The 27,857-nt window shown below is 45.2% G+C and overlaps 2 protein-coding genes across 3 annotated transcripts in view; one reads left to right on the top strand and one right to left on the bottom strand.

Annotated features, from left to right (window-relative positions):
* Positions 1 to 126: 126 nt before the first annotated feature.
* Positions 127 to 27,857, bottom strand: part of dnajc17 (DnaJ (Hsp40) homolog, subfamily C, member 17) — a 47,901-nt gene continuing 20,170 nt past the window's right edge. Inside the window, exons 8-11 of one of the 2 annotated variants that reach the window (XM_080850135.1) lie at positions 27,513 to 27,590; positions 25,224 to 25,304; positions 23,970 to 24,095; positions 127 to 523 (exon numbers count right to left, since the gene is read on the bottom strand). In XM_080850135.1, coding sequence (XP_080706261.1) covers positions 371 to 523; positions 23,970 to 24,095; positions 25,224 to 25,304; positions 27,513 to 27,590 — 438 coding nt within the window. In that variant the 3' untranslated portion in view covers positions 127 to 370. Of the gene's footprint in view, positions 524 to 16,028; positions 17,092 to 23,969; positions 24,096 to 25,223; positions 25,305 to 27,512; positions 27,591 to 27,857 lie in introns of those variants that run through there. The other variant, XM_080850134.1, reaches the window with a different exon arrangement.
* On the top strand, positions 14,383 to 15,926 carry LOC308374361 (cdc42 effector protein 3). Its single transcript, XM_080850137.1, has one exon. It carries the CDS (start codon positions 14,806 to 14,808, stop codon positions 15,403 to 15,405), a length of 600 nt encoding a protein of 199 aa, XP_080706263.1. The 5' UTR covers positions 14,383 to 14,805; the 3' UTR covers positions 15,406 to 15,926.

Here is a 27,857-nt window from a genome sequence, read left to right as displayed (position 1 = left end):
GGGCAAGCAATTGTAGATGCTAGGCTACAGACACCCCGACGGTGTCACCTACTATAATCACAAGTCAGAAAAACACAGCACAGACACTTCTAAAAAGAAAAAAAAAAACAACATTTATTCCATTCCCACAAGCTAAATTACAATAAAAATACACATTTAAATTGTCCATATACTGAGCAACATGGCTTTATGAAACTAAAGCAATAGAGATCCCAGTCTCACATATTTACTGAACAATTTGCCACGTCCAAACATCTTCTCCAAACAAAATCAGAGCTCGTATTGATTGGAGCAAGACTCCAATTGACCAATCAAGCACCCTGATACTGGATTATGTTCCAAGGGGGCCCAATAGGATCCAGTGTTAGGGTCAGGCTTTTGCCTTGCCTTTGGTACTGGTGGCCGCTGCTTCCTCGTCATCGTCTTCCTTCTGCATCTCATCGATGAGCCTCTGACGCTCTGCTGCCTGCCGCATCCTCATCAGCACCAGGCTCTCGTAGTCACGACCGGAGGTCAGGGAGGCCTGCATGAGGTGATGGGAACACCATAACACACACACACACACACACACACACACACACACACACACACACACACACACAGTCAGTGACATCACTTTTCTTTGTCGGCATTGTGAGTCTACATTAGCATAGACGGCAAGGCTTACCTTATGCTTAAACACAAACAACATGCCATCACATGACAAACAGGCAGGAGCCTGTAAATATTTGACTTTGCAGCAATCAAATACACAAAAGGTCACAAAAATATTTCCAAAGAATTTCTTAGTGATCACACTCCTGAGTATGCAAGATGGCGGGGACAGAGAGAGAGAGAGAGAGAGAGAGAGAGAGAGACAGAGACAGAGGGAGAGGGCGGGAGTGACAGAAAGACAGCCACAGAGAGAGAGGGAGAAAAAGACAGACACAGAAAAAGTTAAAGAAAGGGATAGAAAAAAGAGCAGAGCCCAGCGTGGGAGTGTTGGGAGTGAGACCATGACTGGCCAATGCTGCTGTGTGTGAAAGGTTGCGGGCCGACTGACGAGGTCGTGGGATGGAGACGTTGCCATGTCTTGCCAGAACTGGCTGAAGACGCACATGGGATCTCGTCCTCGAAAAACCACCAGGGTTCCAAGCCTGAAGTCACCAATGCTTAGCAAACACAGCCTGTCTGATGCCCATAGTTAGTCACTTGTCCACTATGGTTAACTCCATGCAAGTTTGAAAATGAAAAAGTCTTAAATAAAACATACTGGAACAAATTGGTGTACTTTCAGTGCTGGAAACAAAATTTGAAATGGCACTATGATTTCACGTTTTGCACAGTGCCTAAGTGACACTGTCGCCAACTCCGAAGAAAGCATAACAGGCAGGTACAGACCGACAGGCAGACAGAGGGGAAGCACATGAGTTTTACTGTACGAGTTGAATGAGATGAGATGAAAGCCTTGTTTAAATGATAATTCACAACTGATATTTACATTTTCCGTTTGTTTACTTTTATGTCCATTCATTTCTTTATTTTTACCCAGAATGCCTTACAGTAACAAGCATACATTTGACCAGTATGCAGGCTCTCTGGGTATCAAAGCCCAGCAGTGATATTGGTAGAATTAAGCTATACCACTCGTGACCACTGTGGTTTTCTGTGACACAAGACTCACGGGTACTCTACTACAGTGAAAAAAGTAAAGCCACGCAGACACAGGCTCCAGAGGTACAGGGTTCCAGTCTCTCCCGCAGCAGTAGCGGCAGGCTGGAGCAGGAGGCCCAGAGGCCCAGCTGCAGCCTCCACCGTCTGGGCTTAAAGTCCCCCAACTCCTGCCCCTCAGGAGGGTGGACCTGGGGGCCACGCTGTCTGCAGAACAAACCGTTGTTTTAGGGGATTAGAGAGAGGAAGCCTGCTGTGCCAGGGAAGTGTCCACCTAACAAGACCACGAGTGCAGAGGAGTCTGTGGGTTTTGTTTGTGCCTTTCTCTCTCTCTGTCTGTCTCTGTCTGCATGTGTATATGTGTGTGTGTGTGTGTGTGTATGTCTTAAAAGTGAGTGAGTGAAATTAAGGGAAAGTTAAAAAAATGAGAGAGGAACAGTGTGTGTATATTTGCGTGCATGCGTGTGTGCGTGTGTGTATGATTGTGTGTGTCTTAGGGATAAGCAAAAATAGCAAAGGGCAAGTAATTCTGTGAGGTAAACCATCTGGAAGAGATGATGAAGGCTCCGTCAACCACCCGTGTGTATAGAGAGGGAGGGAGGAAAAAAGTAAGAACGAGGGAAAGGGAGGGGAGGAGAAGAGGAGCGGAGCGGAACTGTATGGGGCGATGCGTCGCGTGTTGGACTAAGGCCTGTGATTACCATTGCAGCGAAAATGAGCTCAGGTTGCGCTGCTCCAAACATGTAACCATGAAATATCACGCAAGCTCAATTAGGTAAATAAACAACTGTTGCATCTTCAATTAGACCAAAAAAAGAAAAGGGAAAAAAGGAGTGTTGCTTTCGACCCTGTGAGACAGCAAATCCCCCACCCCCACCCCCCTCACATCTTACCATACCTCAGCTCCAATACTCCCTCTACTGTTCAAAAATATATTACAAATATATTACAGCTGAGACAAGCCCGACAGTCAGACGTCTACACACCCAAGGTGCATTGTTCTCCAGGGTTAGATTAATAGGGCATTCTACTGTACTGTTGTCAATAAGATAATATCACGTGCAAAAGTAGAGATGCACCCAGATACTGGTTGTGCCAGTTGTTTGTCTATATTAAGACCTCATGGTGTCTGGTTTGGAATAAGCTTAGGCGCTCACAACCCAATAGCAGTCAGAAGAAAGACTGGGTTAGACTAGGCTTGCAACCCCCATAATTTCTATATATTCTCCTGACAGATCTCTTCAGATAATATTAATATATAAACATAGCAATGCAGAGCATATCTAGATATCAAATGTGTATGCGTGTTTGACAGTCAGTCAGTCAGTCAGTCAGTCAGTCAGTCAGTCAGTCATTCTCAGAGACTGATGTGGCTGCTAAGGAATGATGAGGTAACCAGGTTGTGCGTCGTCTAGCCCAGGTGTTACTAAGCATGATGACGTTGCCGCTCAATCACTGAAGGGGTGTTCCCTAGTCCGTGCAGTGTGTGTGTGTGTGTGTTTGGTCTGTGAATCACAATAACTCACACAAAATGCGTTACAGGCATGTGTTCTAAGGTGACGAAGTGATCTGTTATGGTGTCTGGTCTAGAGTGAGTGTATGTATATGTGTGTGTATGTCTCTGTCTGTGTGTGTGTGTGTGTGTGTGTGTGTGTGTGTGTGTGTCTGTGAATCACATTATAACTCAGTGTGCAGAGGTGTGTGCGCTGGGTCGGTGGGAGGAGGGGGAGGAGGAGGGTTGAGCAGATGGGAAAGCGCAGCATAGGGCCTACTACTCAGACAACCGCGCCTGAGCCTCCATCACCACCTCACACAGACAGCGGGAGCAGAGCTGGAGAGATAACATCATCCTCCTCCCCTGGGACTGAAGGGGGGTAGTGAAGGGGGGTAGTTTAAACAAGGCTGATGTCACACACACACAGCTTACTAGAACCAGCTTTACGATCTGATATCACTTCCTCCTCACACACACACACACACAAAATAATGTATCCATTGCAACCATCAAAACTGTTTCACCGATTCGTTACATGTGGTTTCACTGGACTAACTGACAGAAAGGGCTTGAAGTGTATTTTTGTCCTTGTAATATCATCAGTTGAAATGAGTGTTTTGAAGAGTTACATGTTTTTAGACTGCACCTCTGTATGAACCTACTTTTATGTCCCTCTAGATCGACAGTCATCACACTTCTGCTCCGGCGGGAGTCATTCAGTGAATACAAACATGGAAGGCCGCTGCACTTGAGGTAGTCTATGGAGGGACAATGAGGTGTTAGATCTCATACAAATTTGGCTCATCCTCGTTATTATCTGCTCACGAATCCGCTGGCTTCCACTGCACATGGACTTCTTAATAAAAGCATAAATGAACCTGAACCTGATCTTAATGCTGGCTGGCTGATGCATCCCTGCTGCATGTGACATCTTAGTCATTGTACCTCTGCATGGGCAGGTCACATCAGGACTGTGACCAGTTCACACAGGAATTAGAGGACATTGGCCAAATTTTGTTTTAAATAGTGTGAACAGCCATTATGTGGGCGCAATGGTGGAAGCTGTCTGTCTACGTCACGTTGGATAAACGTGTCTGCTTACTATCAGCTCTTTACCTTCAGCCAAACAGAGACAAGTCGGATCCGAGCAATAAATTCAAACTGACCTCTAAGGCTTGCAGTGTGAACGTAGCTTGAGTTTTCGCTTAAATAAGCCTTCCATCTCAACATGCATTTCTGGGATAGGCCTACACTGTGAGGGATTAAGACAGAAGAAAGAGGAGTGGACAGGAATCCCATGATTGCACAGTGCTCGGAATCTCTCTGTCACAGGAAGAAGGGAACCCATCACACAACACTCAACCACATGTGCACTGTGTGTGTGTGTTGTGTGTGTCTATTCTCAAATTCTCAAACTGACAACCAAATGTTCGAGAAAAATTATGTAGAAATTACATAATCCTCTCTGAAGATTTCTCTGCTCACGGGTAAAGCTGTAAAGCGACAGTTCTCAGGTTGCAGTCAACCACCTGCCATTGCAGAGAGTGTTCTACACAGTTGTACAATTGTTTGTCGGTTTGTAGAGATAATTACCAAATTGAATGACTAAACCCTCTATTTATCAGACTTTGTGTTGGAGCTATAGTGAAATCTGACACCTACAGATCAGCACACACGCACGCGCACACACACACACACACACACACACACACACACACACACACACACACACACACACACACACACACACACACACACACACACACACACACACACACACACACACACACACACACACACACACACACACACAAAAGTTCTAATTTCTGTCAGTGTGATGTGGCTAGGGTGATTAATGGGGGCCAAACACTTATTTAGAGATCATTAGGAGAGTTCTACGTCCGTGCGAGCCGCGTGCCTAGAGCTCTCCGCTAACTCAAACAAACACCCCGGCTAGGAGAGACAGCGTGCCAGAGCACAAAGATGAAATTTAAACTGAACGAGAGAACAAAGAAAAGGAAGGGAAGTAAAAAATATACAATTTTGTATTCTTCTCACAAATGCGTTACGGGCGGGTGAGAATAATACGCAGACAAGATCTGTGAATATTTTGGGCCAGGGAGAAGGGAGGTGAGTGTGTGTGTGTATGTACATTTGTGTTTATGAGTGTGTGTTGGATTGTGTATGTGTGTGACAAGTGGAGATAGATCTGTGAGCATTCAGAGCCAGGGTATAAGGAGAACTGTGCATGTGTGTGTCTGTACTTGTGCGTGTTTGATGGGAGGTAGTGACAAGCGGAGATAGATTTGTGAGTACTTAGAGCCAGGGAATAGGGAGAACAGTGTGTGTGTGTGTGTGTGTGTGTGTGTGTGTGTGTGTGTGTGTGTGTGTGTGTGTGTGTGTGTGTGTGTGTGTGTGGCTAAGAGGAGCTGAAACACAGTTTAAGGCTCCCCTTCCTGAGTGGAGCGCTTTAGAGCACAGATCCGCCAGCCAACTTCTGGAGCTGCTTTTGTAAATGACAAAGATGCAGGAGCTATTGTGTGCATGAAACAGAGCACCTGGCCCCAGTGTCTAATTGATGAAAAGACTAAAGTATGCAATCACATTTGGGGGAAAGGTTCAGAAAAGAAACTTGAATGAAAGGAACAGAAAAGAAAAATGGGAGAGAGAGAGAGAAAGATCTAAGGAAGGGAAGAAGAAGGCAGAGAAAAAACAAAGCGAGAGCGAGAGAGAGAAAGAAAGAGGCAGAGAAGGAAAGAGACTTTGGCTTTTAAGTCTTCTGTCTTACCAGTAAAAAGGAAACCCACAGAGGTAAAAACAAGACAGACTGAAAACCCAAGCAAGTAGAAAAGTGTTTGAGGGGAAATTCACACAGAAAACAAAACCAAAACAAAAGATAAGCAATCATTGCTCAGTATCAATCATGTTCTCAGACGTTAAGCTCACACACCCACACCCAACACACCCTCTTCATTTACCCTGCAAATGCATTCTTCTATCCCCCCAGACTTTAGTGAAACACTCCAAGACATCGATATATTTATAATAACTAAATTCAATTCTTCAGCACGGGAATGAAGGATAAATAGATGAGTTTGGACTGGACCTGAACGAGGTGGATAGAGAGCAGCGTTCTGCCCTTCACCTCCCCTGTTCAGTGCGGGGAAATAAACAGACTGAAAGAGAAATGGAGGTGAGAGACAGACAGAGAGTGAGTGCGAGGGAAAGAATGATTTTAAAAGTACCCTGTGCATGATTGATGCGATGGGGCTGTCCGCCTCAGAGCCCCAGAGCTGAGGGGTGAACGTGATGGTGGCCAGAACAGAGATTCGATCTCCTCTAACACATCTGTCCGACGCAACGCATCAGGATCAAAGAGACCCGCAAGGGAAAGTGGGCCCAGAAACAGAAATTACTTTGACGGCTCGTGATAAGTTGGACTTCCCACAACATAAGCTCGCGGTTGGCGAGAAACGGTAATTAAAAGATGATTAACACGCTAACGACCTGGGGGAACTTCAAATAATGCCAATACGAATAAGAGCATATCAGACGAGGAGCTATGATACCATTCATGTGTAGGGATAGGGTAGCTCTATATACAAATAACTCTAACCATTGTCACTGAAAAATCCACTCCAAACAATGGCAAACACCCACAGCTATTATATCTGCCGTGCCACTTTACCAATGCAAATCAAACATCTGTCTCACCCTCAGAGGCGTTAGGAAAGCCTGATAGGACTGTTTATCATCTCACTCACTCCAAACAATGGCAAACACTCACACTCAGCTATTATATCTGCCGTGCCACTTTACCAATGCAAATCAAACATCTGTCTCGCCCTTAGAGACGTTAGGAATGCCTGATAGGACTGTTTATCATCTCACTGATGATAACTGCATGTGGCTCCTAATGGCAGTCCTGGGCACCATGTGGGGAAAAGCACAGAGTGTGGCAGTGTTGGCACAGGGGTAGAAACTGGCATCTTATGGCATTAATATGTTGGTCAAACAGCTCTGGGAGCGCAGGAGCAGTTCAGTGTTTACCTCCAGAGTTTCATCTGGGGCCGCAAAGAAACTCAAATATCAAGGCCCTTGATTTAATAACTCCAAATCGCTACGTGCCAGAGGACATCTGACAGTAAACATTTTCAGACCAATTTCCCGAAATCCAACAACTTGTGAGGTACAAACTCAAACACACAAACACACAGACATATCAAATTGAGACCTAGTTGTTTTTTCTCTCAGACTACTTCTCCCTTCAGATCTAAGCGAATCAAGCATAAGTAGGAAGGTCGGAATAAAATCCAACTCCTTTTAAGGGAGGTCAGTAATCAAGCGTGTCCAGGAAAACAAAATTCTGATTATGTTGCTCAACAAAATCAAATCCACTTCTGCACACAAACAGTAAACACATGCGGTCAGGCTTACTTTAAAACGCAACCAGTTACACACTCACAACTATAGAGTATAATTATGGCAAATAACAATAAGCAGATAACACTGCACTATAAAAAGTATATTATCCTGACTACCTGCAGCATGTTAAATAAAACAATATAAACATAGTATTACAGCTTTACCACTAATAACTGAAAGATTTATTAGGTATAAGAGCTTATGTGTTTAATGAGTTTAGCATCAATTTTAAATAGCTCTACAACCTCATCCACCATCAGTTCCTTCAGCGGTTGAAATCAGAGACTCTATTCTTTTTCTACTCCATCCTATTACGGCAGTGGCATTTCTCACTTCGTGTAATTACGCAAGACGACATGACAAGGCCTCTTAGGAGCTGGGCTTCGCACGAGCCGCGTGAGTCAAGCGTGATGTCTTGACGCCGTCTGTTTGCTGCTGCTGCTCTGGTTCTGGCTCACACAGGTGTTTTGCCCGACAGGTGAGTTTCAGTTGGACCCCCGCCACCGTGCCATCAGAGTGACTCACTGCACTGCACTGCAGACTCACAGTGGCTCTCACACAGAAGCTCCTCTAGTCCAAACAGCAGTAAATCACCGCAAGGCTACACTTCCTTCCGCCCCGGCCCGGGCCCCATGCTGAGCCAGCGGGAAGGACGAGCCCTCGCATGTTTAAGGCCGAGTCACATCGTCTCCACTCACAAACCTTATTTACTTTGGGCTTCGCTTGTGTGTGTGTTTGGGAGGCAGTAGTAAGACAGAGAACGAAATGTACAATGAACACGAAAACACACACACACACAAAGCCTCAGCCACGCTGCTTACAAAGGCCACTATGAGCCACGTCTGGAAACACTTTCCGGGTGACGGTGAAGAAAACAGGCTGCATCCTAGGGCACGCACACACACACACACACACACACACACACACACACAAGCCGCGACCGCAACAACACCAGCAGTGGTCTGCCGACTGGCCCAGAGAACACAATGAACCAGCCATTCTTCTCATCAGCCAAGGCCAAAGTAATCAATCCAGAGTCAGAGAGGCATACTAAAAACAACATGAAAGCAAACCCCACCTTGTACTTCTGATCGTGTGACAACCCTCTCTCAAGGCCACAACATGGGTTAAGGCGGGCAATTACATCGCCCTTTGATTATCTGCTAGCATGAATCTAGGGCTGCAGAACTGCTTGCTTGACAAAAAGAGATGGCTAGACTTCTACAGAAATATGGGGGGGAAAAAAGTCAAATAAAACATATTTCTGTATTGTTCTGCGAGTTCCAGGTTCCAGGGCTTGAGTAAATGTTATGGTGAGGCTGGTGTTATTTCATTTGCGTGAGTAACTGCTTGAATTTTGGAGCACCAGAGTCTTTGTGAAGAGGGAGGATTGTTGTTTATTGGACCTGTTTGAAAGGAGCCCATCAGTAATGCAGCAATCAGGGGGGACGAGCCCCCGTCTTGGGCCCTAGCGGTCAGCCCGTTAACCTCAGCCAGGCCCGTCAGGAAGTGGTTCTGACGCGGACCAGGCCAGGCGGAGATGACTCCTGATGTGCTGTTCTCCAAGAGAAGAACACTGTGTGTCTGGTGTTGAAAATTAATTCTGCAGGCAAACAAACCACACAAACACACACACACACACACACGCAAACACAAAGAAATGCATGCATGCACGCATGCCTAAAAAGAAAACACAAGGACACAGACAAATAATAAGGACACACATACACACACAGAAACATTAAGGAAGTCAGAAACTCAAACCGATGCACACACTCAAATAAGGACACCAATCTACACAAACCATTAAGTCAGACAAACACACACAAAAACACACACAAACACAAACAGCTGGGCTCCACCCGTTCGCTCCAGATGTACGGCCCCCTCCCAGGGGAGAGGTGGGGGAACAGGACTGTGGCGGTGACGCTGAGCAGAGCGGATGGAGCAGCCCGCCAGACAGCTGAGGCTGGGACGCAGGGACCTCCCCGCCCCTTCGGCCGCCGTCTTCCTCCCAGTGCTTGCATCTGTGCACAGGCCTGCGGTAAGACCAGGCCCCAGCCTCTCCTTCACACGTTACACTGTACCACACTACAGTCACTGTGCCCGCTTCTACACGCAATCCCAGGGTCTCTCAAACATGCCAGACTACACCACTGTCCCAGGGTCTCTCAAACAGGCAACACAACACTAAGTAGAACCTTGTACTTCAATTGATAAAGGAGTTATTACAATTCAAATTGAGCGTAGGGTCAATACATCTTTGTAAAGGGTTCCACGGATAACCCTTTATTACAAGATTCTGACTAGACCCTTTTAGGGTCGTAAAGCTTAACCCATCAGACGAGTAGATTGAGGGTATGCAAGGTTCTAGGTGTCCACCGACTCCAACTGAATGATTATAAAGCTCTTGATAAATAAATCATTTGTTCTCCTAATCCAGAGCAGAGAGAGAACTCTGCAGGGGACACTGAGAAAGGTTGCAGCATTGTGTTGCTTTCTCATGGCTAAAAAATGAAGGTATGATTGGCTTACATACATGCCTGGAATAATGCTTAACAAAAGTAAACATCATTCTTGGCCTAGTTTTGGGAAACAAAGCTGACGGGATTTCATGAATTATACTTTGCTGCATTCGTCAAATTCTAAATGAAGTTGTCAATGTTTACATAAGGTGCTGCACTGCAAACAGTGACAAAATATTTTAAAACGACTTGCAACACCATCAGGGCAAAGCAAACGCCCAACTAATTCTCTACTCTGTCTATTTATTTGCACAAGAAATGAGAAACAGCGCATTTAGGCAAAAATTCTGGATCTTTGCCGAAATGGTACTCTGAACAGTCCTTACTGTAAACCACCACAGAGTAAATAGTTCTAAACTAATCACAATTTTAAAAACACAATCTTTTTTTTTCAGCCATTGAAATCTACAAATCATGCCAAGGAATGTGGCAAAAGTAGAGAAGGGGAAAAGAAAAAAAGGAAAAAGGGGGGAAAGAAAAAAACTCCCTCCCATGTGTTTGCGATACGACCTACCAACACGTGTGGTGGCAGGCGTGAGAACTCCGAGATGGCTACAGTTATTGCTGATGAAGCCTTGCGCAACTCTGCCTGGTCTGTGCTTGTCTCACTGCTTCTGCCGTTTTTTGTTGTTGTTGTTGTTGTTGGAAGGCCCCATGCAAAACCAGTGACTATCAATTCAATTAATTTCCACTTGCTTCACTTCCATTCAATTCAATTCCAATTTAATGTACCTTAATTGTAATGACATACGTCATCACATACAGTGTTAAGTACAACAGTACTGATGATTTCCCCTCTCGTCTCTCTCGTCTTTCTCTCTCTCTCTCTCTCGCTTACCAGGAGCTGTGTGGCTTTGGCGGGCGGCATGGATGACGGGTGGCTTTGCCACAGCTTAGAGCACACAGGAAATCAGCAGGGTGAGGACAAAGACACGGAGATTAGGAATCTGTTAACCCCCTCCGGACAGAGCCCCCCACACAGCCCAAACACACACACGCACGCACACTCGCACGCACACTCACTCGCACACACACACCCAAATACACACTCACAAGTACACTTGCACGCACACTCGCACCCACATACTTCCTCGCACACACACACACACACAGGAATGTGCTGTGTGCTTCCACACAGGAGCGGTTTCCCAGGAAAGAGGGACAGAGACACAATATGAGATAGAGAAAGAGAGTGGGTGAAAGAGAGGAATAAGAAAGGGTAGGAGAGAGAGGGAGAGAGTAGAGGAGGGTGGGGGGTGACAAAGAATGGGAAAGAGTGAATGAACAGAGACTGTGAGAGCAACAGGGGGTCAGATCAAGACACGAGAGAGAGAGAGAGAGAGAAAGAAAGAGAGAGAGAGCGAGACAATCTATCCATTCCTCATCTAAAGGCCTGTACTCATCAGATTTATAGCATCTGACTGGAGGGTGTGTGACCTCACCAAAGGGCAAACAGACCAGTCAACCCTGGTTAGAGGCAGAGAGAGGGAGAGAAAGAGAGGGTGAGAGAGAGAGAGAGAAACAGAGGGAGTAAAAAAATATTGTTCATTCACGTCAACCTCACCTGGGCAACCTAACTGCCACGCCTCAGGTTGAACTCAAACATTAAGAAGCCAGGAGGAAGCAGAAGACACTGAACAGAGGAGATCACGAGATGAACGAGGTCAAGGCACAAGATCAACACTAAAGGAGTTAAGAGACTCCCCTCCTGAAGCCTGGACTTAAGTCACTTAACAGGTGAGGCATTCTCTGACCCTATGATGGTAGGTAATCTAATAGATCATTAAACAGGGGAAATGTATGGCTGTTTCTCTGGACAATGATTAGCTTGGTGGCTTTGTTAACCAAAGCAGAATGAGGAATGATGCCTGACTATCATGATTCATAACGAGCTTGGTTGTAAAATAACAATTGTGGCAGCGAAATGGATTGGCAGTGGTTAGGCACAATTATGGGTGACATACTTGCCTACACAGAGTCTTTAATTTTATGACATGATGTTGGCAAAACAGCTTAGAGCTCCAGTGAAGTAAATGATTGATCCTTCAAGCATGCGTCTGGAGTTAACTGGAGTTAAAAGGAGTGTTTGTTAAGCAGAAACTCCAGCATTGCCTCATAAAGTCTTCCCTTCTTCTTTCACTCTCTCATTCAGCCTCTCGTTCTTGTTTCGCAGCAGAGCAAGTCCTGTCATGTCAGGTGTGTTATCATCGGACTATGCAGTTATCCGTCTCGGCCTCGTTTCCTGACTGAGGATACTGGCAAGAGAGCGGAGAGGGAACGGATGGTGCACCAGACCCCAGCCAGGTAAGAACATTACAATGTACCTCTATCTGTTCTGTATTTCTGAATCTGCATAGAATATTCTCTGGTCTATGGAGAAACACTTTTTTCAGGCAAAATAGAACATAGTTATGACAGCTTTAAAACAAACCGCCTAAAGAGAAGAGATTCAGGTAGCACAGGTATTTCATGACACACTAAGGAGGTGTCGTGGGAAATAGGTGCAGCTAAAGTCATTGTTTTTTGGATTATTTTTCGGAGGGCATGTTTAAAACGGACAGGTAGTGTGTGATTAAATCAGTGCTAATAAGGTTTTTGCTAACTTGCGGCTCGAAGGGAAAATGTTCCCTAATTCTAATCCTTCGTCCAGAGGAAGAGAGAGGAAAAGAGGGAGAGAGAGACATCGAGCTCCACCTTTCCTCCATAGTGTTACATGTTGCGAAAGGAATGCTGTTGTGTCCACACGCTCGCACCTCCCGCTGCTGTTGAAGTGCTGTTAAAACCTTTATTAGCCAACAAAACATGTTTTCTGTAGTGCCTTACAAATTTAAAGTGTGAGTGTTTCGAGTCACGAACACAGATCTTATATGGGCCGAGCCTGAGAAGGGACTATTTAAAAAAAAAAAAACAGGACAGTTCACTTGACCTGCCAACTGTGATGAAGTCTGCCTTAATAAGTTCAGTGTAACGAACAGGAACAAATGATCAGGGCTGGTTTGACACCCAGGCAACTTTCTTTCTCGTACAACTCGTACACGTAAAAGTTATTTGTTTTCACTGTACAACAGGACAACTCTCGCCAGATTATTATCCCATCCAGCAGACGTCTTCAGTGGGCATTTAAAACAAGTTAGATCTGCTGTTAGACTGTGAATCAAATCCCTTTGCGTTTCTTGGTTCGAGTGATACAATAGAGTTTAACGAATGGCTCAGCATGCTCAGCTGATGAGAAATGGACAGAAAAGGTGTCTTGAAGGAGTCTGTTGGGGCCGTCAACACTACCCTAACAGCCGACCCAATAACGGCCCATCTCTATGGCTCTCTCTAGCAGATCTGGACCAGGTCAGGGCCGGCCGTTGCAAGCGTGTTGAAATCAAAGAGCCAATGCTTGTGGAGCGGTAGATGAGTGTCCATGCACAAAGAAAGCTGTCAACATTAATGTTAGTGCCATGTGTTGCCATTGGCCAAGTTATGTTACCCTGTTAGCTGTTGGCTTGTCTAGTTGAGTGACTAACTTAGTTACCGTAGATATTAAGTTACTTAACCACTTTGAATTAACACAAGCAGAACATCAGCTGAAATATAGGCTGTTACTAATTCGCATTGGTGGTGGCATCTTCATTCATTCATTAACATAACAGCAGTCCGCAGCAATGTGTTTGAATGGTTCAATTTTCTTCATACACAATCTGTCCTTTTAAAAAGGTAAAAGGTCAGGTATTTGGAAGACAGTTTTGTCCAAAGCGATTTAGAAAAGCATCCTGCTTCGGCCAGGAAACAGACACCAAGTCTACTGCTTGGAACCCAGATATGTAAACTTAATGGCATGGTTGAAGTAAAAGACCTTCTCCATTATTGGTCATATAATATTGGTCTCCATTATTGGCCATTATTTACTGTTGCCTATTGTGACATTACTCACTCTGCCACAATACACTAGTTCCACCATTCATTTCAATAGGTAAAAAGAGGGATGAAAAACTACAATAACAAAAGAGAGTCAAGGTGCATTGCAACCATTTTAACAAGAGCACTACACAGGATCTGGACGGACGTGTCAGAATTGAAGCGTGTCAATATCTCAAAAGTGATATGAGCAGAAGCGTTACCAAAAAGGGTGAGGAATAAAGATAAAATGTAAACTTAAGAAGAGCAATACAAAAGATACAACAAAAACTTAAGAAGAGCAATAGGGGGATTGCACAATCACACTAATTGTATTAAATTATAATCAAATATATATAAAAAAATATTGTATTCATAAGAAAACACTTTGTTAAAAGGCGCTTTATTATAAGCATCTGTTTTAGAGCTATTGTGAATAATTGCACAGTCAACAGGTGCAGTGTTCAAACAAATCCTTTTTTCCCTTTTCAAGGGCAGCTAAACTTGAGCCAAAGTCTGCATCTGGTGCTGGGAAAATCGCACGAATGTTCATTTAATGTCTACAGAGAGCAGTCATATTTGTCCAAGATGACAATTAGCTGTTAGATTTACTGGGTGTTGCTGACAGATATCAGTGTTAAACCTGGATCGCTCTAAACATTTTTTGAATGTCTTGCTCTTTCTTTTCCTTCTCAGACTAGAAGACGAGATTATTTCAATGATGACACCTTTCTTTTAAACCATTGACATCAAAACACTGTCTCCTCCACATACGAGTAAAGAGCGAGAAAAACATTCCAGTGTTAAATTGACATCACCATCAGGATGCCGTTAAAGACCTCACTGTACCGCAAGCCTTCCTCAGCTCGTTGGCCCCGGAGGGTGTCCAAGCGGCGGGACAGCCTTTCAGTTAACATGATCAGCCTTCCGCTGGGTGACTTCCGGCACCTGTCTCATATTGGCTCAGACGGACAGGGCGACCGGTTTGGGGATCTGTCCTTCCTCAAGCGGGGGCACAGCTTGCTGCTCCAGAGCTCCCAAAGCGAGCAGAACCTCTTCCTGGCCTGCTCGCCGCCGCCTCCGAAACCCCCACGTCTCAACCTGGATGATGCCGAGGGGCAGGAGAGCCCCGACTGGGTGGCCCGGCGACAAGACTATAGTCAGAGGCGAAAGAAGTGCAGCTCCCTGCCGCTGCTCGACAGCGAGGAAGGGGATATGGTCGAGGACGAATACACCGAGTCCAAGAGGGCCAGCGCCAGCACAAGCACAGGCCACAGCAGCCTGGACTCAGGGAGAGACTACACACAGACTTCTATGGACATTCCACAGCCAGACGAGATCGACTCAGCATTCTCCTTCAGCCTTGACCTTGGGCCCTCCATACTGGATGATGTGCTGCAGGTGATGGACAAGCATCATCAGTAGAGGCGTAGGGCCTGGACTGAACCCAAAACTCGAATATAATTTAAACTTTTAAGACAAACTCAAGCTGGGGCATGTCAGACCTGGCGTGCATTTTGTCGAAAGTGTGGTTGAACAACTAATATTGTTACATCGCAAAACTCACTCTCCACATTTCTTACGGTGGTTACTCAATGCCACTTGGGATGGAGTAAAGACATGATCTCAAGGACCATCCCAAAAACTATCATCCCTAACCAAGATCAAGATCTTTATCAAGACCCTTTTGTATCTATTTTATGGTGGCATCTCTACTGGGATGTTGCGGGCGAGGAATAAACGCTGCGTGCGACAAAGAGAGCATTGGACCCGTGCTGGCTTCTAGAGGCATCAGCAGCACTTGCTCTCCCACATAATCTCGGATCTCTGGACCTCCACCGGAACAGAACAGAGTGCGGATAGATGGATATCAGCCCTGATGCGTATCTTAAGCTCATATCTGCTGACACAGGCACACACACATGAGCACAAACACACACACACACAATCTCTCCCTCTCTCTCTCTCACACACACACACACACACACACACACACACACACACGTACACACACACACACACACACACGTACACACACACACACACACGTACACACTCTTTCCCCTTCTGTGTGAATGGGAGGTCATCTGAAAGGCAGACAGCAATAACAAAACGTAAACTCCTGCCAGTACTGTGCAACTTACTATTGAGTTTCTTCCTGGAAATGTGGGATTAGGCAATAGCCATTCAAATAATTCCCAACTATGTGCCAATATTTTAATCTGTGACCTTATTTTACATTTGGGGAGTGGGGTTTCTGTTATATTGAAGCGCCTGGGTATTGGACAGTCAGGGTATATTTATGAAGTGAAAAGCAAGGGTTAACAGAGATTGAATTTACAAGGGTTGTCGCTGAAAACATAGAGGAATAAAAGTTAATATTTTCCAGGTATTGCCTCTATTACAGCATTTGGTATATGTGATAAGACGTGGTTAATAATTTAGCAGCCTCCTCAGAAGTAAAATAGACCTGCTATAAGAAAACAATTGTGTTTCTCTCTTGGTGAACTTGATCTTTTCGCTGTACCCCCACTGTTGCTATGGACTGTAATGACATATTTTTTTCTATTTTAATATTTTGTGTTTTTTGTCTTGTGGGGAACTCCTTTCTCAAGTGAAGGGGCTACATAAACACATTATGTTAACACTAATTACTCCCAGAATGACCCCTTCTCCAGGGCAAGCGCAGCTGAAAAAGAGCTTTCAACAGTACAACAGCCTCTATATCTCAAATTCATGGCCACCTTTTTCATTTGCAGAGGCAAGTCTGTCAGTGCTTTTAACGTCCCTGCCAGGCTTATAACGTTAAGCGGGAGTGGGCAGCAAACAGGTTCTTCTCTCCGCGTCCTTACCATCGCTATTTTCATAGCTGTGAATCTGTGCTGTGGTCCTAACAAGCGTCGGGGAGGTAAGACGATACTTCCACATGTGCTGGGCCTGCTGGGCTGCTGGACTAGGGGACTGTGGCCGTCCGCCGCTAGCCGGGCTCCAGACGAGGGTTTTAAACACTACCTGCTGAACAAACACAGCCCAACACCCGACGCTGGGGCTGACCAGCCCGCCAGGAGCACTAGCCAAAGTGAGCGAGAGGGCAGGAACACAGCAGGGGGTCTGGGGAAGAGGGGGACAGGGAAAAAGAGAGAGGGGAGAGGGGGAGTGGGAGAGAGAGAGAAAGAGAGAGAAGAGAGAGAGAGGGGGGAGAGAGAGAGACAGAGACAGAAATAATGAGGCTTAAGTCCGAGAAAAGAGGGTGAGGGAAATGGGGAATGGGAAAAAGAGAGAGAGAGAGAGAAAGGGGAGAAAGGAGAGAGACCAGGACTTGATGGAAGAAAGAGTGCGACGGGGGGAATTAGAGAGCTGAGGGAGAGAAGCAACAGGGTGGGGCTGCCGACTGCTTGAACTGTTACAGCAACTAAATTTGTTCTCATTTGATTTATTGCATTTTTTTTTTTTTTTACATTTTTTTAAGAATGTTCACGCTTTTCCTGTCTGCCGTTGAGAGTATTCATAATTATAAATACAGACATCAGAAGGATATCATATAATGTTTTCTTGGCTTCTCAATAAGACTGCAGTAAAACTGTACACACTAAAATTGTATCTCAAATTGTACCTTTGTATGAGTACAGACAGTCTCCTTTGTGAGTCCTCTGGGGTCTATTTATGTGAAGTACACATGCTGTGGGTGTGTGCGCTGTGGTAAGTGACGATATTTTTCTCAAAGCCCAGAACACAACAGGCAGAGACAAAATCAAATTAAAACCTTTTTAAATGACTGTGTGTCTGAAATTACTGACATGGTTGTGCATGTGGATCTTATTTGACACAGCCAACATAGGACATGGAGTAAATGTGTTGTTTTTGTGGACATGAGGTCATTTTGACATGAGGGATGTTGGTAACTAGAAGACACGCATGTCTGATCTGGTCTTGCATTGACTCAAACTCTGAGAGTGTTTATCAAGATCAATGATTAGTAACTGAGCTGAGCACAGGATGACCGTAATGGATCAAAACACCAAAATACTAACTAAGGTGAGGAAACAACATTGGCGTTCTGTGTACACTAAACTTTAAAATTCAACACAGAATGTTTTTTATAAAATCACTTAAAGTAGCATAACGGATCAATTGCTAATCGCTAAAGATATGCTAGCAGCTAAAACTAACGAAATCTCTTGAAATGTGCTGACTTTGACATTATGACAAACTAGTTAGTCAACAACTGTCCTAACACAGTCAAATATCAAGCAAGTGCAACACAAGACAAAGCAAGACGGCAAATCAGCTACTTACTAGTTCGGCAGACAGTAGAAACCGGGCGGCTTCAGGCAAACCTACATTTAGCAGTAATATGCCTACGGACCCTGGTATGGCAATTGCACAGAGGCGATTATCCATATTAAAAGTCATTGTAGCGCCCTCATTTTTTAAAGCTGTTATTTAAGGTAAAACTGCTTATCCTAACCCTAATCCTGAAGTACAATTGCGGCATAATGCCACTTTAACATCAGCTTTGAAATCCCATGAAACAACTGTTTGGAGATATGTTCAATGCCGTTAGGGGAATAGCAACAATTAAATTTTCAACTTGAACGTGACACTGGCTGAGACGCAGTTCTTGTGCCATAATCCAGATGGGATTGACATAAAGGTATTACTATAAATCTCCACATTACATGGTTTTAGGACAATAAAGTCAAAGCTTACAAAATAGTAGTTTATATAAACGACAGAAAGGCTGATAGAATCGCATTAAGACAACAAAATAGCTTGATTTGGGCTCTAGGTTCTCAGACTTAGGCTGTCAGTGAAAACACTCTACCAGATCACAGCTAACTTTGGCATGAACCGGGCCCTGATGTGGCTCCAATCTGGATCCACGCCAGATCCATTACCGGATCCACGCCAGATCCTTTCCCAAATCTGCTGCCACTGGGGATCGAACTCCAAACCACAGATTCTGGACACATAGTAAATAAGCTTGTCAAACTCATCCCAGAACCCAATTTCTCTAGCCTGCTCTTGCAACATGAAGCTGCAACCAGGCCTTCAGGACCTTTTGAGGGATTTAGTGACCAGATCCATGAGACAGACAGATAGACAGACAGGCAGGGAAGCAGGGAGGCAGACAGCCAGTCCCCCCTGCAATACGAGACTCCTGCCAGCCTTTTCCTGACTCCGACTGGGAAACACACAGCGAGGAATCTCACCCCAGGGACACTCTGCGCTCCACAACACATCCATGGCAATTACCCAGGAGCACACATCACGTCCATACCCCACAAAATTGTCCTTGGACTCCCCACACGCTATGCCTGCTCTGGGCTCCTCCGCACAAGGACTCACGTTAAAGTTATTCCCCGCGAGAACAGCCGCCCAAACCCTTACGACTCATGTGAGAAGAAAGAGACAGTAATTGGAAGACAAATTATCTTGGCGCTGAAAAGACCGGGACCAGACTGCAAGGTACCCCCCACCCCAACAACATCTGTAACCACTTTTCCTTCCCTCAAAATTCCAGACCTGCTATCATGCCATATACCAGAGACTTGCCATCTCACACAATTGAGAAAAATATACATTTTTTTCTCCCCTTCCCAAAGATTAATTTTTTTTTAAATATCGTTTTGACAACAGAAACATTCCTATCTCTAGTGTAATGGTGTCTGGCAGTCAGGCTCAATGCTACTGAAAATATGCAACATGGTTTCATAGGGGGCTTGCTGAGTAAACGGCGTCTCTGAAACCGATATTGTTTGCAGAGCTCTGGATTGTGTCAGAACAAATTAAAGGGCGACTAACGAAGGATTACCTTGGGTTTTCTCGCACATTCGCACGACTTCAGGGCCAAGTCTATTAACAGTATTATGCTCGCGTGTGACAACTTGGACATCTCGGAGGAAGGAAAAAACTAAAATTTGTAAAAGTGACACACAGTTCAAAACAAATCCTTTCAGAGTTGACATGCCAAGAATGCAGCTTGGGCAAAAGCACAGAAGCAAGAATTGAACAACACACTGGATTCTAGGACTTTAGATAATGACATAAAAAAAATTGACAAAACAGATAGTTGCCAAGGTTTTCCTTTCCAAGTGTTCATTCATAAGCTATTCCAAACCCCCTCATTAACACTCTATGATTCAACACCATTAATCAATGCTTTGGGCATTTGAGACGGCGTCTCTTTAGGCTTTTCTGTCAACATGAAACTAATGCCTCACAGATCTTCCCAAGAACCCAAGTTACTTCACAGGAAAAAAATCAAATCTGCCTCAACTATAGCCATTTTCCTATGTGACACCGGGTCAGTTTATTTGGGGCAAACCATGCCGTGCTTCTGTTAAAGCTGAAGTCTATAGATATGGAAGAGGAGAAAGATCCTTAAAATAGAATGGTACATCTGGATCACGTTACATTTGGCCAATGACTTTCAACAGCAGGAAGGAAAAAGTTATACGGTTTCAATTTTACCAGGTTGGCAATACCTAGTTCCTAATACATAGAACAACTCACTGCAATATCTGCCTCAGAGGAGATAGAGATATGCAGAGTGTCAACATTGAGTATGCTAGACGTGCAAAAGGGGATGATGAATAAAGATAGAGGGATGGACAGAGAGTGTGCAATTCTAGGAAAGAGGAGTCTGACAGTTGGGTAATCCATCAGATCAATCTGCAGTGTGGTTTCAACAATGCCTGGCCACAGATGTGGAGATACATTGAGTGGAAGGTTACCCCGACGATCGCTAATAAAGAGCAAGACTGAGCCATTTCTCAGATTAAATCTTACTGCCGTGGACAGGATAATATAACCTCTGTGAATTTATGACTTAAATCGGACTGTGGTTTTTATTGGTAAAGATAAGTCAGAGAGAGTAAAAAAATCAATCTAAGCAGGGTAAACCAGATATGACCGGTACTGTGGATCACGGCCCAGGCTGTCTTTTTGCTAGCTCAGCTAGCCTGGGTTTTGGCTGACGGTGGACCTCACTCGAACCAAGCTGCCTTGTTATTCGCACGGCACATAAACCTTCTAATTTCACTAGCTCTTGAGGTTCAGAATTTATTACTGGCCTCTGCAGTGATGCACAACAACACACAAACTGCGAAGGCTGAAATCAAATCCTTTCCAAATATCAGGAATTTATTATTATTGTGGACCATCGGGAGCTGTTAGACACCAGGGCCCCATGGCTCAGCCTGCATTTGCAACATAAATAACTAAACGGCTGTGAGAAGTAATGTTTTTATTTTTTTGAAAGATGCATTCATGGTCGCTGCAAGACTTGAACAGAAGGTTTTTTATTTAAGATCCATTCTTACAGATGTACACATACTGGGGGGTTCCCAACAATGCAGAGTGGGAGGCTGAAATGAGGCTAGAAGCTGTGAGAATTGCTCTGCAAAATGAGTTAAGCCTTTTTATCTTACAGTTTATGATCAGCACATAAATTAAAAGGCTGCCTTAAAATGCAAAGCTGGAGGGTGTAAGTATCCACTGCTGTGGTTCTATGCCGCCACACACGCAAGCAAGCCCAGTCAGGTTTAAGTTCGCTATGAATCCCATGATCCTCCTGGGCGGGACGCCTCCCGGTGGAATGTCAGGCCCAGCTGCAGAAGGTCTCGAAGCACGGAGACCTCATAAATCACAAATATAAACTACATGTGTCGCAGCACGGAGAGAGACAGGCACCTTATGCTCTCCCCCCGCCCCCCTTCACGGGTGCAGTAGAGGCCAGGCCGGGCCAGGATAGGCTAGGCGTGCTAGAGCTCAGCCTGGGGTCTTTGGCCCAGGCCTGCAGTCACTAAGGAGCCCAGCTGTGCTTAGGGTCCCCGGCCACCAGAGTCAGACTCGTATTATTAAAACAGAACAGGGATTATACTGAGGTAATGCTCGCGTCTGACAATACTGTGGGGTCCTTGTTATCCCAGTGAGGAGGGTAGAAATTGACAGATGGATCCAAAAGTGTCTCGATGTCTCAATTTCGTTACAATCGCAGTGGGAGTGATGAGGGGAGGCCAGAGTAGAGCCACTAGCAAAGACCCTAGGAGAGGACCTCCGGAGCGGTCTCCAGTGTCTGAATGTGGGACTGCACAGCGAGCACTGGCTCTCCCCTTCACCCCCACTAATGTGACCTTGGCCTCCACAGGGGCTGAGGATCCATCGCAGGAGGATAAAGTGAAAAATTGCTGATGTTGTAATGATGTTGATTCTTTTCTGGGTTGAGGGAGTCGGTTACTGTAGGTGGTGTTACTGGAGGCCATTAAAGGAGATGCAATACTCATGTCCCCAGGAGCGTCTCCCAAAAGAATTCTCAAAAAGGAGAGAGCATGTAAAAATAAATAAAACAATGGTCATTGTAAAACAACACTTTTGGGAAATGCAAATTGGAATTGGCCAGGCTGCATGAGTGTTTCACCTGTGAAGCCACCCTGACTGGTGCAGTGGAAAAGCCCCTAAGGCACAGAGGTTTGGAGATAAACAACCTTTACACATAGCCTCAGTTTCAACTAAGCAAACTAAAAAAAAACATGAAAGGAAAGGACTTCAATAATGACTATTATAGATATCATTTTTCATCTCTTTTTATTGTTTAGACACATTCAAGCACTTCCCTTGGTGCCATTAGGCTTTTAAGAATTGTTTAAAAATCAGGAGACACTCACATATCAAATGAGATTAAGCAGCCCAAACGGCTCCAAGCATATGCTTCTTTAGGAGTTCTAATAGAAGCGAAATTGGCCAAGCGAATCCTCTACGGTGCAACACGTCATTTGTAATATCGTTCAGACAAAGAGCTCAACTTGAGCCTTATTTAGTCTTGCACAAGTTCTGATGATCTAACATCCTCCTCAGGTCAACTGCTTGCCAAACACCATGTATAGACAGTATTCCTCACAGACTCCCGTTTGGGTCTGCTCCATCAGCAATGAATGAAATATCCCAGATGTCGACTCGATACAGGCTGCGACACGGGCAATAACTAGAGTCATGAGTTTGGTGAAGGGAACAATGACAATGAAAAGAATGGCTGGTCTTGTCAGACAGTGGGCGAGTCACTGGGCCTCTCTGTCTTCTGGAGTAGACATTGTGGGAGAAATGATGACTTGGATTTTACAATTACTTGTATGTCTTAAGCAGATGCATGTATGTGCGGTATTTGAGAAGCAGAGGAGAAGAGAGGTAGGCTTTTTTTTTCTCAAAACGACTACACCTACTCTCTAGGAGTCATAGCAATGGTGTGGCATTGTTTGGAAGTTGTCTAGACATTCAGATACTGAAAAACCACAGGTGTGAGCTGGCATGTACGATAAGAAGATTCAAGATGAGAAGACTACCATCAGCAATGATAACTACTTTTTCACGGGTTCTGAACTCTACAGACAAAAGAACTTAAAGACACCAGAGACGGGAGAACTGCTCTTTCTAAAGACGACGCAAAAGGGGAGCGGAGTGAGTACCTTTTCAGCGGCCGAGCAAGGGAGTTATGAGCCTCTCGTGCCAGTCGCCCATTACATCTCCCTGGTGCTCTCCTGCTCTGGTTGGGTCGGAGCGTTCTGGAGCGTACCCGAGAATTCCTATGGTCTCCTGGGTCAGCCCATAATAGGCGACGAGCGGCTCGTTTCTGTCGGCCTCGGAGCGAACGGAGGCCCAGTCCAAGCCAAACAAACTCAAGCCCCCCTTTTCCCCAAAACACTTTGTTCACGAAACCCGACGAAGGCAATGCAAGTGGCCCGGGCAGATACATTTTGCGTGTGGTATGGTGTTTAGAGAAATGGTGTTTGGATTGGAGTAGCAAAAAAAATAAAAAATCCAGGGGTTATCCATTAAGAGGTCTTTTAAAGCATAATTTAAAGCATACCTGTCATTTTGAAGGTCGAGAGAAATCAAGAGAAGCAGAACAGGGAGTATATGCAGGAGGCTAAACAATGACCAAGCAGAGCCAGCAAAAAATTCCCCATGCAAAGCTATACCCTCAGCCCTACCTGTGTGAACATGCTGCCAGGGTCTGAAGCGTGTGTGGTCACGGGTGGAGCTTCAGGCTGTCCTTCAAGCCATGAGATTTTCAGCGGGTTTCCCATAAGGCCACTCTCATTCTTAAACGCCAAGTCCTGAGATGGAGCACATTAAAACACATCAACCCAGTTCAAAACATGGAAACATATGAGGTGTAAATCTTACACCACACCACAACAACAGAGATGCTTCCCATTGTCTGGGTCCCGCTTCCTCTGAAGAATTCATTTAGTTATTTACTGAGTTTTTCGCCCTTCTCTCACCCCATATATTACTGCGGGGCTGCACTGCACCCTCATGTCACACAGCTTTTGGGTGTACATTTTTTTCACATGCTAGAAATGCAACACATATGCCTGATGTGCCTTCGCTCAAAACATCTTCCAAGATCCCAAGCATGGTCTTGCTTGTTCTCACCCGGACCTAATTTATGTTGGTGCTTGTGTCCATGTGTTTTCAGGGGCTTATGACAAGACTCATATGAGTGTGGGGAACTTCAGGCTTCAGTCAGCTCCAACCACCCCTGCCCCCCCGATTCCCCCTCAATCAACCCTGTCTCTCCATTCCCTATCCTGCTTATGTTTTTTTTGGGGTGTCTGGGCCCCGTCAGGCACGATCTCAGGAGAGAAACCACATGAGTCTCCACAGAACCACAACAGAACATCACAGAGCGCAGAGAAGAACTCTGAGCGGAGGACACAGAGAGGGCCAGGAAACCAAGACGACACGAGAACAATGCAATGGGCTCTGGTCCCCATTAGAAGAGTGGCTCTTCTCTGTGTCGCCAGTCCGCACTGCTCACTTGTTCAACAGGGATGCAAGCTATGCTTTTAGATGCTTTTGACACTCTGATATGGTGAGGACAAGCACCCACCATGTTGATGTGCGGAACTAAATATTTTGCATTTTGGAGGGATGGGTGAGAAAAAGAGCATCAGACAGGAAGCTCTGGTGTGCGGAAGGACTTGAATGTGCAGGGCAAAACAGAGCAATTTGCTAAGAAAAAAGGAAGCTTGTAAAAATCAGAGGACACATCAGTTATATATTTAAAAGCCTTCATTAATTCTAGTGACCCCCAACATTATAAGCTTGGGATCTACTTGCCTTCCCTGATTTTTATTCCCTGTAGAGCACAGTGAAAAATGTAGTCACCAGGAAGCACTCTTTTTACAAGATTTGAAGATAAATCAGGAAAGGATGCGTCGACAAGGAGGGACACCTACAGCGGCTTTAGCAGATGCAAACTCCACCACAGCACTCCCTTTCTTCTTAGTCGATATGAGAACATTCAGCACATCTCCGTACTGTTAAAAAGAAAGGAAGGAGAGAAAGAGAGGATATAGTTTAATATGTTTCCTGTGACTAAGAAGACAGTACATTCTCACACAGACACTGCAAAACTGCAAGCAATCAAAACTACAGGTACTTCGTGCTCCAACAATGTACACAGTAACATCTCCCAAATTCTCATTCACTGTATATTTCACAGTGCTATATACACTTTGACATATATACGCAAGCTTAAGCCTACAAAGTGGCTTCTAGACAGCAAACTGTGATGAAGGTTTCAAGAGAAAGAAATGTGAACTTTAGCACGGTTTCCTCTACAGAAGAAAAACAAACGCATATAGGCTTGAGCGATACGACTCGTGGGGACATGAATCTCCATGACGGCTCCAAACCTCTGAGCCCATGAGAGTCATCAACCCCTGCAAAGGTTCACAGACAAAAACTGTCCGCTGCTGCTGCATGCAAAAAGCCTGGGACCACTCAGAGTAATGTTTTGTCCGTCGGAGAGCACTCTGGACTTCTTCAGCAATCTCCCCTCAGCACAGTAGATGTGAGAACATGCTGTTAAAGCAGTTTCTGGTCCTTGGTCGAAATTAGCCATGGCTCCAGTCCAGGGGACTGCCAGTAGGACTTGGCTCAGGGAGGCATGGGAAGAGAGGTGCATTATGGGTCACTCACTGACCCCCGACACAAGGGGGGAGTTTGGGGGGGTGAGGTGGGGGGGTATTGAGTGACAGGGGTTGAATGGGGGCAGTTTCTAAGTTGGAATGAATGTACCTAGTAAAAACTGATCCCCCCGGCCCCATTCCCTGTCTGGGCCACAGTGGCTCAGCTGAGCTTAAGTGCGGTGACACAGCCTCCTGAGTTTCAGGAAGAACGGCCACTGGGTCGACCAACACCTCACTCATCAACCCGTCACCTAGATCAGTGGGGATGTGCTACGACAATGCCAAAATTCCTTGGATTAAAACTGCACCTCTATCTGGGAAAACGAACGGGCAAGGAATTTTCAGAACAAACACTCTAATCAGAAACAGTTTGGCAACAGCGACAGCACAGTGTCCCAGCAGAGACGGACTGCATACGTCCAAGTATTTCGTGGTCTATTTAAAAATATATAGATTTTTTTACATGGTCCTGGAGGGTCAGAACTGATACGGAGTCCAAAATACACACACAGTCAGCTCCCACTGGAAGGCCAAACTGTTCCACCAGCACACTCACACTTGACATCTCTTGCCATTTGCCCTGTCCAGTGACACGTCACGTGTTTGGAGGGGGGAGTGGGGCTATTTTCACCCTCTTGCATCAGCTTAATTGAAAGTCAGGGGAGAGCAAAACAAAACAAAATAAGAGAAACACTTAATTTTCCCACAATCCTGACCAAGCCTCTCGTATCCATTCCGCCGAGCCACCCAGACAGAGTAGCGTGTGGAGGAAGGATTGAATCCTTGACCTTTGTGGAGCACGTTTGACGTCAGTGACACTTAAAAAATACCCCTCCTCCTCACGAGCCCCACACCACCCCCAAAAAAACATCCCTGTTGTTTCCCTCCTAATGAAAAACCTGCAGCACCTACATTCCCTCTCCTGGAGCTGCTGCCAGCGAGGGAGAGGAGGACAGGAGAAGGTGCGGAGGTGAGGCAGTGCGGCGTTGCGGCATTGCATGAGAAGAGCGTATTTCCTGGTGGCTCCCCTGGCACCGCTAAAACACGCCCCATCAGGGAGAGAAGGGGCACTAACAATGGCGTGCAGAACTTTTAACAGGGCATCATAACGCCCTTAGCACTTTCACTGCTACAAAACTTAATGAAGCTTGCATGAGGGGGGGAAATTAGGGGAAAAAAACCTAAACAAATGCCTTTAAAGCTGGAGCTGGTGATGTCATTCAGGCCGCAAACCTGCATTCACCGGACACCAAGCAAGTCTCATTACGGGGGTGTGTTTGGAAAAATAACACAACCTTCTAAATAAAGGGGGACACTTTCTCACAGATTTTTGCAGGAGATAATATTTTACAAGGAAGACAGGGAGCGGAATAGATGGGTTCTGTGAAACTAATTTCATTAGCTCGACTTCCAGAGACAACACTGGGATGATTGCCTTGCTGTGGGAGGTAAGGTCAAACAGGTTTGACATGTAAACCATCCTCTGGATGGTCTGGCATTCGTAGTGTTATTAAAAGCAGTGCAACATCTATTCCAGACTCAAAGGTCACTCACCTTTTTGAGTAGGCTAAGCAGAAACTCCTGTGAATAGCCTCCATTATTCTCATCTTCTTTTTTACTCTTCCACTTCAGCTAAAGAGAGAGAGGTCAGAGAGAGGAAAAACATCAGCAAAGATGGAAAGACCATCAACAGACATCACCACCAAAGCAAGAGTTCCCGCTGAAACTCTCATCATATAAAACAATAAACACAGTGTTCTCAAGGCTTTAATTCAATATCAAATAAACCTAATTTAAAAGTATTAGGTCAGCCATGGTAGGCCGACTAGAGAAAAAGCTCGTCATAGCAGAGATCATCACAAACCTATTCGATTTCAAGGTGAAAGTTCCTTCTGTAGT

Source organism: Sprattus sprattus (genome assembly GCF_963457725.1).
Source record: "Sprattus sprattus genome assembly, chromosome: 13".
NCBI lineage: Eukaryota > Metazoa > Chordata > Actinopteri > Clupeiformes > Clupeidae > Sprattus > Sprattus sprattus.
Note: the sequence above shows the minus strand (reverse complement) of the source record. Positions and strands in the feature narration are given on the sequence as shown.